Here is a 13,125-nt window from a genome sequence, read left to right as displayed (position 1 = left end):
GAAAAGAGTGGAGTGAGCAGAATGATGCCCTTGATAGTCAGCTTCTGCTCTTTTATTGTCCAATTCACAGGCTGGGGGTAGAGAAAGGACACCACTGTATTGCATAAATGTAAGTGGTGTCATCCACTTGGCTGTGCTATATGATAGACCTGTGTAAATCTTATGACTGAATGGAGAGAAATACAAATCATTTAGCAGGTAAATCAGCTTACCTACATGTATTTATTTAAACTGTTGTGTATTTAGCTATTTGCCTGGAGTTCAGTTCTAAGATATTGTTAATATCATCTTGTGCATAGGGCACAAAAAGATTGGTAAAAAGAAACCTATGCTTTTATTTGATACATTAAAATGTGCATTGCAGTATAACAAAACATTTTAAAATATAGGTGGATATGTAGATGGTTTCTATGTGTAAACAGGATGCAGAGACTAAATATAAACTGTGGAGGGAGTGTAGCTATTTCCCATATGGCCAAAGCTATATGAGTCAGTATGTGTGTACTGCATGGAATATACATATGGCATTGCAACGGAGAGACATCTCTGCAGACAAGGCTGCAGTCATTTATTGTTTTAGTAATCTATTGCCGTTATCAATGTTATAATGGTAACAGTGGTGTAATTTAGAATCGGAACTAATTTAATCCTTATGGTGGTTATGGAATAGGATAGGGAAGTGTTTCCCAAAGTATGAGACATGTACATAGGTGTAGTGTTGTAGTAGATCACCTGCACTCCATAGGGCATTATAACCTCGCACAATAGTGGTGCTTGCAGTGATAACATGGATGGCCCCCTGTAATCTCAAGGAGATCACCAGCACTCACAAGGTTGAAAGTATAAATTTCTGTACTTCTTTACCTAACATGCATCACATATGTCATCAAAGCCAACATTTCAGGGCCACACAGGGTCACTTCACCAGGGCAACATAGTGTCACTATGAAGGGACATGATGAAAGAATCCTGCGTGACCCCAAAACGTTGGTTTTGATGACGTATGTTCAATAAAGAAGTACGGAAATTGGTGGTCTCTCTGCAGAGGTCTGACGCTCCCACTGCGGAGTCAGAGCCAGAGCTCTCCAATCGGCAAAGCTTACGCTCCTGAAAATTAGAGAACTTTAGCGGTAACTCACCAGTGGGCATGTCAGAGCTTTGACATTTCCACACAAAGAGCAAGGGTCCTTCTCTACCTTCCTTACAGCAAGGGACAGTTTTTTATACTAAGGCTGTGACTGCTTTATAAAGTAAAGTAATGCTAAGACTTTGTAACTCCATTTGGTTTGATATACCTAAAATGTATTTCGCTGATCTCAACTGAAAGCTCAATTGGGCATACAGGGCAAAGCAACAGGTTCTCTTTAATGCTGGCTCCAGCTGCTGCTTTTTCTGACTTTCCCATTGCTGTACAGCTGCTGTGTTGACCTGTGTGAGCAAGAAGATGAAGCCCTGTGTAAGCTCCAGGTCAGACCTAGTTGGAGATTACACATGGTTGAGGATGCTATTGCTCACCCCCATGTAACATCGCCAGTGTGTGCATGGCCAGTCACCAAGCACCAGCGCTGTCACATGGAAGAAGTAGAGTCACATGTTCCTTAATACCTGGAAGTACTAGTGCTTTGCAGCACTTCTAGGCAAATGGTAAAGTGAATGAAAGGTAGTAACAAGAAGCTGCAAGGGGTGGCATTAAATCAACCTGTTACATTGCCCTACATAGGCCAAGAACAAGTGCTCTTTAAAAGGGAGCACCTGATGGTAAAATTAAAATTCCCTTCACCTCCATTTCGTAAGAAGCCTACTGTTACCAAAACGACCCAAATATATGACACAAATCTGTCTAGGTCATATGACTTTAGTCTGACACATATAAAGCATTAAAATGATTTGTCATCCACATCCAGCTTACATTCAAATTGCTGCATAAGATTAGTAATTAAGAGTTGCACTCACCAAAGGATCATATCGTTTTTACCACTGTGATACATGCACTTCTAGAAGCGTTATCTTCTCCAGTTGCTTAAAGGGTGTACCTCCAAACACGTTTTTCTTTTGTCTTTAATGCATTACAATTAAAGAGGCCTATCTGTGATTGATATTATTGTACTACAGCATGAGAAGTGGCCTTTCCAAAAAGTCTATTTAATTCATTGTAAGAAAAAAAATAAAAAAAAATAAAAAATGCTTTTCTACAACTTGGTGAGGTGCCGGAAAAAAAAGGAGTAATATTTTTTTTACTTGCATGAGAAAGTCTCCCCTTTTTCAAGGGGTGGGGTCATATCTCTATCCACACCTTACCATCAAAGTTGGAATACAACTTTCCTTTTGTGATTGTAAATGTAAGTGTATGTAAAGTATTGTGTGTCATTGTTTTGTAATTGCTTCACATTGTACATATTAAACAACGATGTTTCCTTGTCTCATTTTGAACATTGGCGAGATACCAGGTGGCAACTCAGAACGCCATTTTGGTGTATAATTATGCTAACAAAGCAGTAAGTGTCATATTTGGAGAACACAAGGATCACATAGTAAATTCAAATGCATGTTCAAGTGATGTTTACCTTCCGTAAGTGATTATAAAGCATGGATGATGGTCATAAAGCTATATTAAAGGGTACATTATTAAAGCTTGCATTATTCCCTTAAAGATTTTGATTTCTCTGTAAAGGGAATCTATCAGAAAAACACAATAGGGTTGATTTACTAAAGAAGTAAAGGTTTTTCACCTAGCACAGTGAATGTTGACTTTGCAAAGTGAAGGTCAGTGAATCAGGTGAGGCTTTGTTCATGCAATTATGGGGTCTATTCACTAAGCTGCCGTAGGCAGCCGAGTGACTAACCGACCCCAAGCGGAGTGAGCCGAACGTTTGGGTATTTACTTCAGGCTGGTACGGCTAATCCTAGCCGCATATCGGCTGAAATCAGCCATACATCGGGTGGGTCCGTGTGGCTTCGGGTTGGCCGAACATACTCAGCATGTTCGGTAATTATAGACTTGTCCCTGCAAAACATCCCCTTTTTAATACATACTGTTTAATATTGTTCTGCCCAGTCCCTCTGTGGAACCGAGCGGAATAGAAAAATAGTTTAAAAAGTAGAAAAAAAAATTAGAAAACAATGGTGCGGAGCTAGCAGTGATAGCCAGCTCCGCCCAACTGTTTTCTATTGGCCAGGCGGTTCTGCTGCCATTATAAAAAAAATAAAAAAACAAATGCACCATAGGAATGCATAGCTAGATTCCTATTGGCTATTTCAATTTGCAATAGCCAATAGCAAACTAGCTTTTGCACCCACCCTCTGCAGCTGTCAATCAGCAGAGGGGGACCTGATGGAGAACTGCAGGTCCCCCTCTGCTGATTGACAGCAGCAGTGGGCAGGTGCAATAGCTAGTTTGCTATTGGCTATTGCAAATTGAAATAGCCAATAGGAATCTAGCAATGCATTCCTATCGTGATTTCTCTTTTTATTTTTTCTTCTGACGCCAGCTAACGGCTCTGTCAGAAAAAAAAAACGAGCAGGGAAAGGTTTACTCTGCTCGATCGAGCAGAGTGAACCTTTCTGGGAGAAAGTGTTTCTCTCCCTTGCGGCCGGGAGCCTATTAGATTCCCAGAGCGTCCAGGGGAGTAATGACAGATGGCATTCCTGGTTACCTGGCAACCAGGAACGACATCTGTCATTACACACGGAGAGCCCACTCTCCGTGTGTAATGACAGCGCCCCTGGTTAGCTGGTAACCGGGGACGCTGATCTCTCTGAAAGTGGCCGGAGCCAGCCGTGAGATGACGGCTGGCTCCGCCCAGCTGTCAGAAGCAGGCTGTCGGCCGGCCATTCGGCCAGCTTCAGCTTTCACCGCGGCCCAGGTCGAGCCTTTGGCTCGACTTAGCCACTCGGCCAACTTCGGGAGCTATAGTGAATAGCCTGTACAACAGCCCTTCGGTTCGCCTGAACCGAAGGGGTCCTGGAGCCGAGGCTAGCCGAAGGATCAGCCGAAGGTGCGGCTAGATCCTTTGGCAGCTTAGTGAATAGACCCCTATGTGATTAAAATTGTGGTGTTCAAAGTGAACACAGCTACACCTTTTTCACATATATAAAGAGAGCAGTCTGTTTTGGTGCATTAACCTACACTGCATTAAGCCATCCCATTCATTGTTATTGGGTTGTCATTGCAACACAATAAACCAAAAAATGCACACAACCCTTCTTTGGGAGTGAACGTTGTGATATGCTGCCATGTTGCATAGATCCTTGAGGTGCATTCATATGCACTGTAATGTGTGGTAAGACATGCTTTACTGTGCATTTGCACAGCCTGTAGGTGGGAATGGGCCCTCATTTTGCGTCACCTTTTTCACTAACATACATTTTGCAAATTGAACATTCAGGTCCCCTTTGCAGTATTGCAGAACGTTTTGGTGTGTTAACCTTCACTGCGTTAGGGCATCCTATTCATTGTGATCAAAAAATGCTAATGGCCCTTCGTTGGGACTGCAGCTCAACATAGCCCATGTCATCCATTCTTAATGCATGGCACTGTATATACAGTAATGCATTGTAAGATGCACGTTTTACTGTGTGTTTCTGCAAACCGTAGGTGTGAATGAGCACTCACTTTGCTAAATGAACACCCTCTACTGCTTTAGGAAATCAACCACATTATGGAAACTGGTACAGCTTTGAGATAGGAGGCAAAACAAGGTGCCAGTACATGCAACTGTATTGTAATAATTCTACTGAACCCCAGAACTTGTTCAGTATGCAAATCTCTTGTTAGAACTTAGATTCCCCCCAACATGCACACAATGCAACGTGACAACCTCACCTTGTGGTGCCTCCACCTATTCCATTTTGTTCTATATGTTCCATTGACAGGTTTTCTTTAAGGATGCTTATCTCTAATGCTGAGTGACACAGGTGAACAGGTGTAGAAATGTAAAGAGGACCAGTCACCAGGGAGACACCCCAGCTGTACAACTGTTCAGCTAACTATCTGAATTATTATGGCAATGCTTAGCATAGTGGGATCATGTTTCTTTACTCTGCCCTTTCTTCTGGCATTGGCAAAATGTGGATAGCAGCGACAGAAAGTCATAAAAATGCCAGTTATCATATTGACAATGTTAGCCATGTTTTTTTTAATAGAAATATTTCTAACTGCATCTTCAGAAGCTGTTATGAAATTTACCATGATTATTTTCTGTTAATAATACATCATTATTTGAATAAGAATAAAATCTCAATGTGCTCCACAAGCTATGATGTTTTATTCTGATGTTTTATGATCTTTGGTATTTTTTGAGGGTTATGGCCATCTGGTAACTTACAAAAGGTTTTTAAGTTTTTAATAAATAAAAAAACTGACAAAAATAAGGAAGCGATGTTATCTTTCACACTTTGCAGTAGAGGTCCTTTACCATACCACAGGTAAAATTGTGTTAATACATAAGCATGTGGACCTAGCATTAAGACATAAGCATTACATTCAAGCTAGATACATTTATTTTTTTTAGGTTAAGTGCACGCATGCTTAGCAGTGTGCAAGCGAAACACTTACAAATACTTATTACCTCTCACAGACAATGCCTTTCCATGCTTGGAATAAAACCTGGTTAGAACCTTATCTCCTTTGAACATGGAAGTGCCATGGGTCACCGGTCCAGTCAGCTGCAGGTCTGGCCATTCCCCACTGCTGCACATAAACAAAGGTGGCAGAGTGCTTGTGCTAAAATCATTAACTTTATATGGACATAATAGGTCAATATCATTCACCAATTTTGCCATATAAGGTCAATGACATCACTATATCCCATCCCTGTGCTTACGTGCAACTGCTGGTGGAGTATTTCCCAGCCACAGCTGACTGGGCAGCAGCAAAATTATTCCTTCTGTGTTCAGAGGAGCTCAGAAATTGTGCCCGATTTAGTTTGAACCTGAGCTCAGCCCTATCCAGGATCAGCATTTTCTTTCTGGACACAGAAATGACAATCATATAATATCCTGGTGCCTGTGCACTTCTTTGGTTTAACATGCCTGACATAGATCAATCCTCTGCTGCTGCTTCTCATTGGTAACTTGCAAAATTACAATGATGTAGCCTGAGAACAGGGTAAGAGGTGACTGAGGAAATGCTTCCTCTTCCCTGCAGCAGCTCATGAACTGCTTTTTGATGATAAAATATACCAATTGTTTGAAAAATTATACTGATCGGAAAACGTTTTTTTCATGGTTTTATAGAAGTTGGTTATGTAGGCATAGATGGTTATTTTCTCTCACAAGACCAATTATAAACAGAATTACTGTATTTTGATTAGGTCAATACAGACAGGAATACATCAGCCTTAGACAAGAAGGGAAAAATTCAAAAAAACTTGTATTGTTCCATACAGAATACCTATGCATCTGTAGCAGCAACAGGTCAAAGGACACACCTATCGCTAGGGTGCGAATCTCCACATTTGGTTTCCTGGTGTTTGGTGTCCAGTTTTGAACCCAGTAAATGTATTTTTTTCTACAATTTACACTTTTTATTTTGTGAAATATTTGCTATTATCTCCTAACAAAACATAAATTTTTTTTTTATATAAAGTTTAGCCTTGAGGAACATTTTAGACAAACTAATTTCTCTAAACCAGTCAAATGGCTCTATAAAATTCTAAATGGCAGAAGAGACCATCTCAGCTCTTGAAAGATTTGTGTATTCAGCCATTTCAGGATAGCCTTACATGATCGCTAGGATGGGCAGTTGTGTCACTGATTGAGTAAAAGGTGTAGAAAAGCACCACAAGCCTCCTAAACTGGCTAAGGCTGCTTAAGTAGGCCTTTTAAATCAGCAAAACATGTCGGTATTTCCCTAGACCTCTGAACAATAAACCTTTTCTACACAATTAAAAACCTTTTGACACACTCTTTACTCACAGCCTCTATTCCAAAGGACCCAGACTATGGTTGTGGTAAATTGAAGGGCTGCTTGTCTCCAATAAAGTCTTCTACATGCAGTTGAGTAACTCATTTATGATAGAATCCAGCACTATTTAGGAACGATGACCATGAGAGATATGCCTGTCCTGATTCACTAGACACCACCACAATCATCTGGTCTGTTTGGCCCGTACAGAGTAATACTGTGAGGATAGACATATGGGAGCTGCCACTGCTAATTTTCATTTAATTTTAGGTACAAGTTTACGGTTTTCATTCACATTCTGATCTAGTCTATTTATTTGGCAGTCGGGCAAGCCTAGGTTGGCTTCCCAGGTTCTTTATTGCCATGAATTATCCAGGGGATTGGGCGTCCCATACATAGGGAAATATTATAAGGCGGCCTAGATTGCACCTTTGACGGCACTTCACGCTACCTCTGAATTACCTATGTGGACTTTGCTTAGCATTGTAGAATTTTCACCCATCCCAAACTATAAACTTCTGTGGATCCCCCTCTCTTTGCGTCCCTATATACAAGATCCTACATTACGGCATTCGCTTATGCAATGGGACTATGTGAAATCTTCCGTTGTCGAGTATTCTCCCCAATCCTTCCTTCCCCTGGCTTTTGAAAATCTAGCTGCTTTTTGTTGTTGGTCTGCGAGGAGAACTCGTTACGTTTACGATCTTTTAGCTTTAGACAACAGAAAATCTTTTCAAAACCTGCATGTCAACTGGCAGCTCCCCTCGTCAGAACACTTTTGGTACCTTCAAATCCATAACTACATCCGCTCACTACCCCTACCCCTTTAGAGTCTCAATACCGTTCAGCTGCATTGTCATGGGGCCTTGTTTCTATGCTATACTACTCTTTGATCTCTCCAGCTGATTCGCCTAAACTTTCATACATGAGCAAATGGGAGGCCAATTTGGGAGAGTCCCCGGACATGGTTGAATGGGGGAAGATCTGGTCAGCAGTTGCCACATGCTCACCTAATGTACCTGACACCCGATAGACTGAGTAAATTTGCCCCGAGTGCTTCGCCTTTATATTTTCAGGGCTGTATGGCTCGTTTCTTCATATATGGTGGAAGTGCCCAAAGGTTCGTAAGCTCTGGATAAGAGTGTACAATTTAATCAGATCGGTTTTGTCCTGCACCTTGGTCAGCAATCCCTGGCAAGCATTCCTTCTTAGGCCAGTCTCAGAACTCCCTAAAACATGTAGACGTCTGACAAGCTTCATTTTTTTAGCCACCCATCAAACCATTGCTAAAGCCTGGAAACAACCAGCTGTATCATTTGGGGAAGTTCGACAAAGGGTGGTTCAGCTGTTATAAACGACTCCCACTCTAAATTTCTTAAAATATGGTCTCCATGGTTGGACTATAATCACCATCTAAATCTAGACCACTCTTTGCTTTCCTTTACAAATTTGCAATGATACGCGAGGTAAAGAATTGTGACCGCACGATTCCCCCTTTGTTTTCTCTCCTTGCTATTTTTTTTGTTTATGTCTGTATTCTAATGCTCTGGTATTGTGTTTTTTCTTTCTCAAATTCTCCCCCCCCTCCCTTTTTTTTTCTCTGAGCTTAGTATGCACTGAGCATGACCCTCCCTGTATTCCAACGCCATGAGTGCTTTAAATATGAGTTTACTCACCTTTAGGGGGTCATGTTTTTTCCCTTGGGTCGGGCTCAGGTTGCACCCACGCCTGTGGGGCTGACTGACAATGACCTCGGGGACATATACTGCATCCTTTCCTTATTTTCACATTTTAATACCTAAAATATCTGTTGTGGTTGCCCTCTCTTTTTCTCATGTTGCACTATGCATATATTGTTTGTGACTTGCTTATGGATAATATCTGCTAGCCCTTTTTTAGCTCGATTTACTTCTTTTTTCTTGAAATGTTATCTTCTGTTTAAACTTGTTTTACTGTTTTATACTTTTTTTTTTTTTTACAAAAATCAATAAAATTCTTTGTAAACAAATTCTGATCTAGTAAGTCATTGGCCTAGAAGAAGCTTACAGCTAGTGAAGTCAGCATGAGGAAGCATTAAAACACACGACAATGCATTTATTATTGTCTAAGCCTTCTTGTCCTCACATCCTAGACACTTTGTATAGGACGTGATGACTCATGGGACCTTAGACCGCTGCAGCAGAGGAGAGAGGTTTCAGGGATCGGTGTAAGAGCAACCTGGCTTCGAGGATGAGTCGAGTATACCTTTTTTTATTTTACCACCGAGAAAAAAAAACAAAAAACGAACAGTTAACCCTTGCAGTGTGGGGGTAGTCCCATGGCAAGCGTTAAGAACAATTTTGCTCGGAGTTCTGAATTAACGGCATGTTAAAAATCTTTTAGACATTTTTTATAATAAATGTTAAGTATGGTAGCTGGCCTTTACTTTATCACATTATTATGTATTTAGTGTGTTCCGTTGGGGCAGGTTCTCATTAACTTCTTAAAGTTTAAGATAATTTCAAAATGAACATTTTAAGCTAAAGGTTTTGACTTTATTAGTTTTAAATAAGCGAGTCTTCTCTAAACTGTTCTTGCTTATTATAGATAAAATATGTCACAGTAAGAGCACCAGGCCTGATTAACATCCACAGGTTAATTGACTTTGCACCTTAAAGTGGAAAACCCACATGACCACACTGCAAGTAATGTTCGAATAAAAGACAGTGCTGGATAATGTAAAGCAGCTTATTGCTAATGTTAGGTGTTTGCTTTGGTGGATACATTGTAAACGCAGGCCTGGATTCTATTCAGTTGTAATATTAGGTGCTCTTAAATTCCCTTTATTGCTTTATTAGTTCCATTGTCTCTTTCCCCATATTAAAAATCATTGATGGATTACGGTTTACTTTTATATTTGTACCATCATGGAAATAAATGATGTCTTTTCTAATTTTGTACTGCTTCATCAATGTATTTATGTCCTAACTGGGAGAGTTCAATAGCTTCTCTTCCCCTTTCTCACTTTGTAAGAATGAGATCTCTGTTTCATCTATGTGGTTTTACAGATTTTGAATAAAACTCTTCTAATGCTGCCAACAATCAAACTGTCCATGTCTTGATTGATATTTAGTTCAATATCTTTATTAAATCAACAAATGCCAGCCGAAGAATTTGACCGGAGGTGAAAGAGTGATCCATAAACTTGGTGCTCAGTTCAGCTAAAGACGCAAGTTAAGTCAATGGATAAGGGAACATCAACATATCAGCTCCGATGTGAAGTTCTGTGCTGGGATACAATAGCAATCAAGGCTAGTAAATCTTAAAGGAATATGTGCATTTTAATATGCAGCTGTCACATGCCGGCTCTATAGATAAAGAGCTGCATGATCATGTAACCCAGGGGTGGGCAACTCCGGCCTGCCAGCTGTGGTGGAACTACAAGTCCTTTGAGGCATTGCAAGACTGACAGTTACAGGCATGACTCCCAGAGGCATATTGCGATTTGTAGTTAAAACACAGCTGGAGGACCAGCGTTGTCCACCCCTGATGTAACCACGGATTGCTCAGCTCACAGTGTCCTCCCTGCAGAGAGTGGTAACTGACAGTGACTACCCCCTGCAGGGATTCCTCTTCCACTCTCTATTCCTCCAGCACTGGCTAGAGCTAAACGCCGGGGAGGGTACGTGTACAGCTGGCTCTCAGCTACGTGAAGAGAGACAGAGCGAGCTGTCAATTAGGCAGCCGAGGTGGACCCTGACAATGCTGTCAAGATTCTACTTGACTGTGCTGTGACTCTGCCCTGTCAGCTGATTGCAAGCATTAGCCTTTAGCCCACGAATGGCTGACTGTATCACATTAGTAAATGGACTGTTGTGTCCCAAAAGAGGAGGAAAGCCTGTTGCTGCTTCCTCACTGTCCAATTACAGGCTGGGGGTAGAATTGTGTTGACAAATCCTGAACTCCAGGCAGATATAAAAGCCACAAATTAATCACAACTAGGGATATTCCCCCGTCTCTATTTATCCTGGTGACCATTTACACTGATAAGAAAAGTGAGGGAAAATCCCAATATTGAGCTGTCACCAGAAAAGGAACAGAGTGGAAATATTCCCAACTGGGACACTTCTGGTGACATTTGTCATTCTGAGCCTGATGAAGGGGTACCCTCGAGACCCCAAATTCGCTTGTTATTGAAATGGCAATGTGTCAATAAATGGACTTTTGCTGAATTACTTTGGTGTGCTGGCGACTTTGACTTTATATACTTCTGGTGACATACCTCTTCATTGTTTTGTTTGGCCTGCATTGCCCCTTTGGATCATTTTTGATTTTAACTCTTGCGACTGCATGACTTGGACATGTAGTCCAAATACAAACATTAAAAATATATAATTCAATAAAATCAGCACAGTTGTCTACAAAAAGTTACTTTATACAAAGCATAAAAAGAAGTGACTATCTGGTAGGACACCAAAACATTTGCCAGTTTGTTACCGATGGTCCTTTAAAGCTCGGCTGGTTGAAGGCTCGTGGAGATCTGACAGACAATCCTTCACCATTAAAAGGGTAGGCTATAGTGGAAGGATAAAAGTGTCCATTGATTCAGCAAGATCCACATGAAAACATTGTCAGTACTCCATACAAAAGACTCTGTAGTCCTTATGTTTCTCCTGTAATCTGCTTGTACATGATACAACGTTCTGCACTCACTTGTGCACTGACATCAGAATGGTCATTTCTCAGTCCTTGTGTAGAATTTATGGAGTCATTTTTCATTTACTAACTTTGGATTGTTTAATCTTGTGAATATCTTTGCTACTCAGAATCAGTGCACCATCTCTAAACCTCCCCACTTGTCCATTTGGCACAAATCCTTTTGCTTTCCTTGGCCTCCTGCAAAAAAACAAGAAACAAAACAGGAACAAAGACTTTATTGCAGTATTAGAGTGAAATGTTATTAAAATGATTGGCAAAAGCGCATCTCCACCACCATATATTTAATAACAAAATATTTTTGAGCATGCAGCTCAGTGTACTATCCCGGCATTTGCAGGCTGCCAGGATGAAAGAACTCTCATGTGCGGGACTTACATCAATCTGGGCCCGCCTGTCAAGATGGGTGAAGATGCTGAAATCCAGAAGCAGCAAAAGAGGTTAGCGCTGACAAGGGAACTCGCGCATTGCTGAAGTGGAGGCCAGTATAGTTCTGCTTTAAAGCCACACTCTGGGCAAAAATTATCATTTACACACCACGCTGGGTGTGTAAATTATCATTAAAAAGCTGGGCGTTATGTGCAGAGGACGACTCCAAAGTATACAAATCTTACCTTGTAGCAAGCTGATGCCTGCGCAGGACACCCAGCTTCCTGAGGAGAGGGAAAGATACAACCAAAGCTGTACATCGCTCTGGTCACATCATCCACCCCTTCGCACTATCCTCCATTCACAAAATGTCTTGTATTTTTTATAAATATCCTGTAAAAAAAAAAAAACAAGACATTTTCTGAATGGAGGATAATGAAGAAGGGCGAGTGATGCGACCAGAGCGCTGAACAGCTCGGGTCGCATTGCTCCCTCTCTTTAGTGCCGGAAGCTGGGAGTTGTATGCAGGGGATGATGGTGTGCTGCAATGTACAATTTTTATACTTTGCAGCTGCACATAGCACACAGCTTTCTAATTATAATTTTTACACTCACTGCGGTATGTAAATTATTATTCTGCCAGGAGTGCGGCTTTAAAGTAGAGCAAAACCCAGTCAAGCCAGTTAACATCTTACATAGGCTTAATTATGTGCAGCTTCTATTAAAACTCTACCTGGTGCTCCTGCCATGAAGGTCCTTGTTGAGACACTTCCTGTTATGCAGTGACTACTAGGTATGCTCCTGTGCTGTCACCATGTCACATGTAACCCTGACAGTGACAACAAACAGATACTCTACACCGATACAAACTACGCAAGCATGGTCCATCGTTGTCACGATCAAGTTGCTCGTCAAAAGCACGTGCATGAAGCAGGATATATACTGTATGGGTGTATAGGCTTTTTAGACTTGTGACGGGGGAGAAGACAATTTCCAGATTAAAAGTCTGCATTATTTGTGAAAGAAAATTCCTACAAAAGGTCCTACAATATTATAGACCACACACAGACTCACCTGACTTTCTGTCCTTGTTTCTGTTTTTTCTTTACTGGTTCCCCGGCAGTTTCCTAATTTTGGAAAATAAAGAAGAACATGGT

At 41.1% G+C, this 13,125-nt stretch overlaps 1 protein-coding gene across 1 annotated transcript in view; it reads right to left on the bottom strand.

The window, feature by feature from the left end:
* Positions 1 to 11,597: 11,597 nt before the first annotated feature.
* Positions 11,598 to 13,125, bottom strand: part of CUNH1orf131 (chromosome unknown C1orf131 homolog) — a 14,496-nt gene continuing 12,968 nt past the window's right edge. Inside the window, exons 6-7 of the mRNA XM_018559973.1 lie at positions 13,043 to 13,095; positions 11,598 to 11,779 (exon numbers count right to left, since the gene is read on the bottom strand). Coding sequence (XP_018415475.1) covers positions 11,659 to 11,779; positions 13,043 to 13,095 — 174 coding nt within the window. The 3' untranslated portion in view covers positions 11,598 to 11,658. The remainder of the gene's footprint in view (positions 11,780 to 13,042; positions 13,096 to 13,125) is intronic.

This window comes from Nanorana parkeri, unplaced genomic scaffold, assembly GCF_000935625.1.
Source record: "Nanorana parkeri isolate BGI_ZX_2015 unplaced genomic scaffold, ASM93562v1 scaffold424, whole genome shotgun sequence".
Lineage (NCBI taxonomy): Eukaryota > Metazoa > Chordata > Amphibia > Anura > Dicroglossidae > Nanorana > Nanorana parkeri.
Note: the sequence above shows the minus strand (reverse complement) of the source record. Positions and strands in the feature narration are given on the sequence as shown.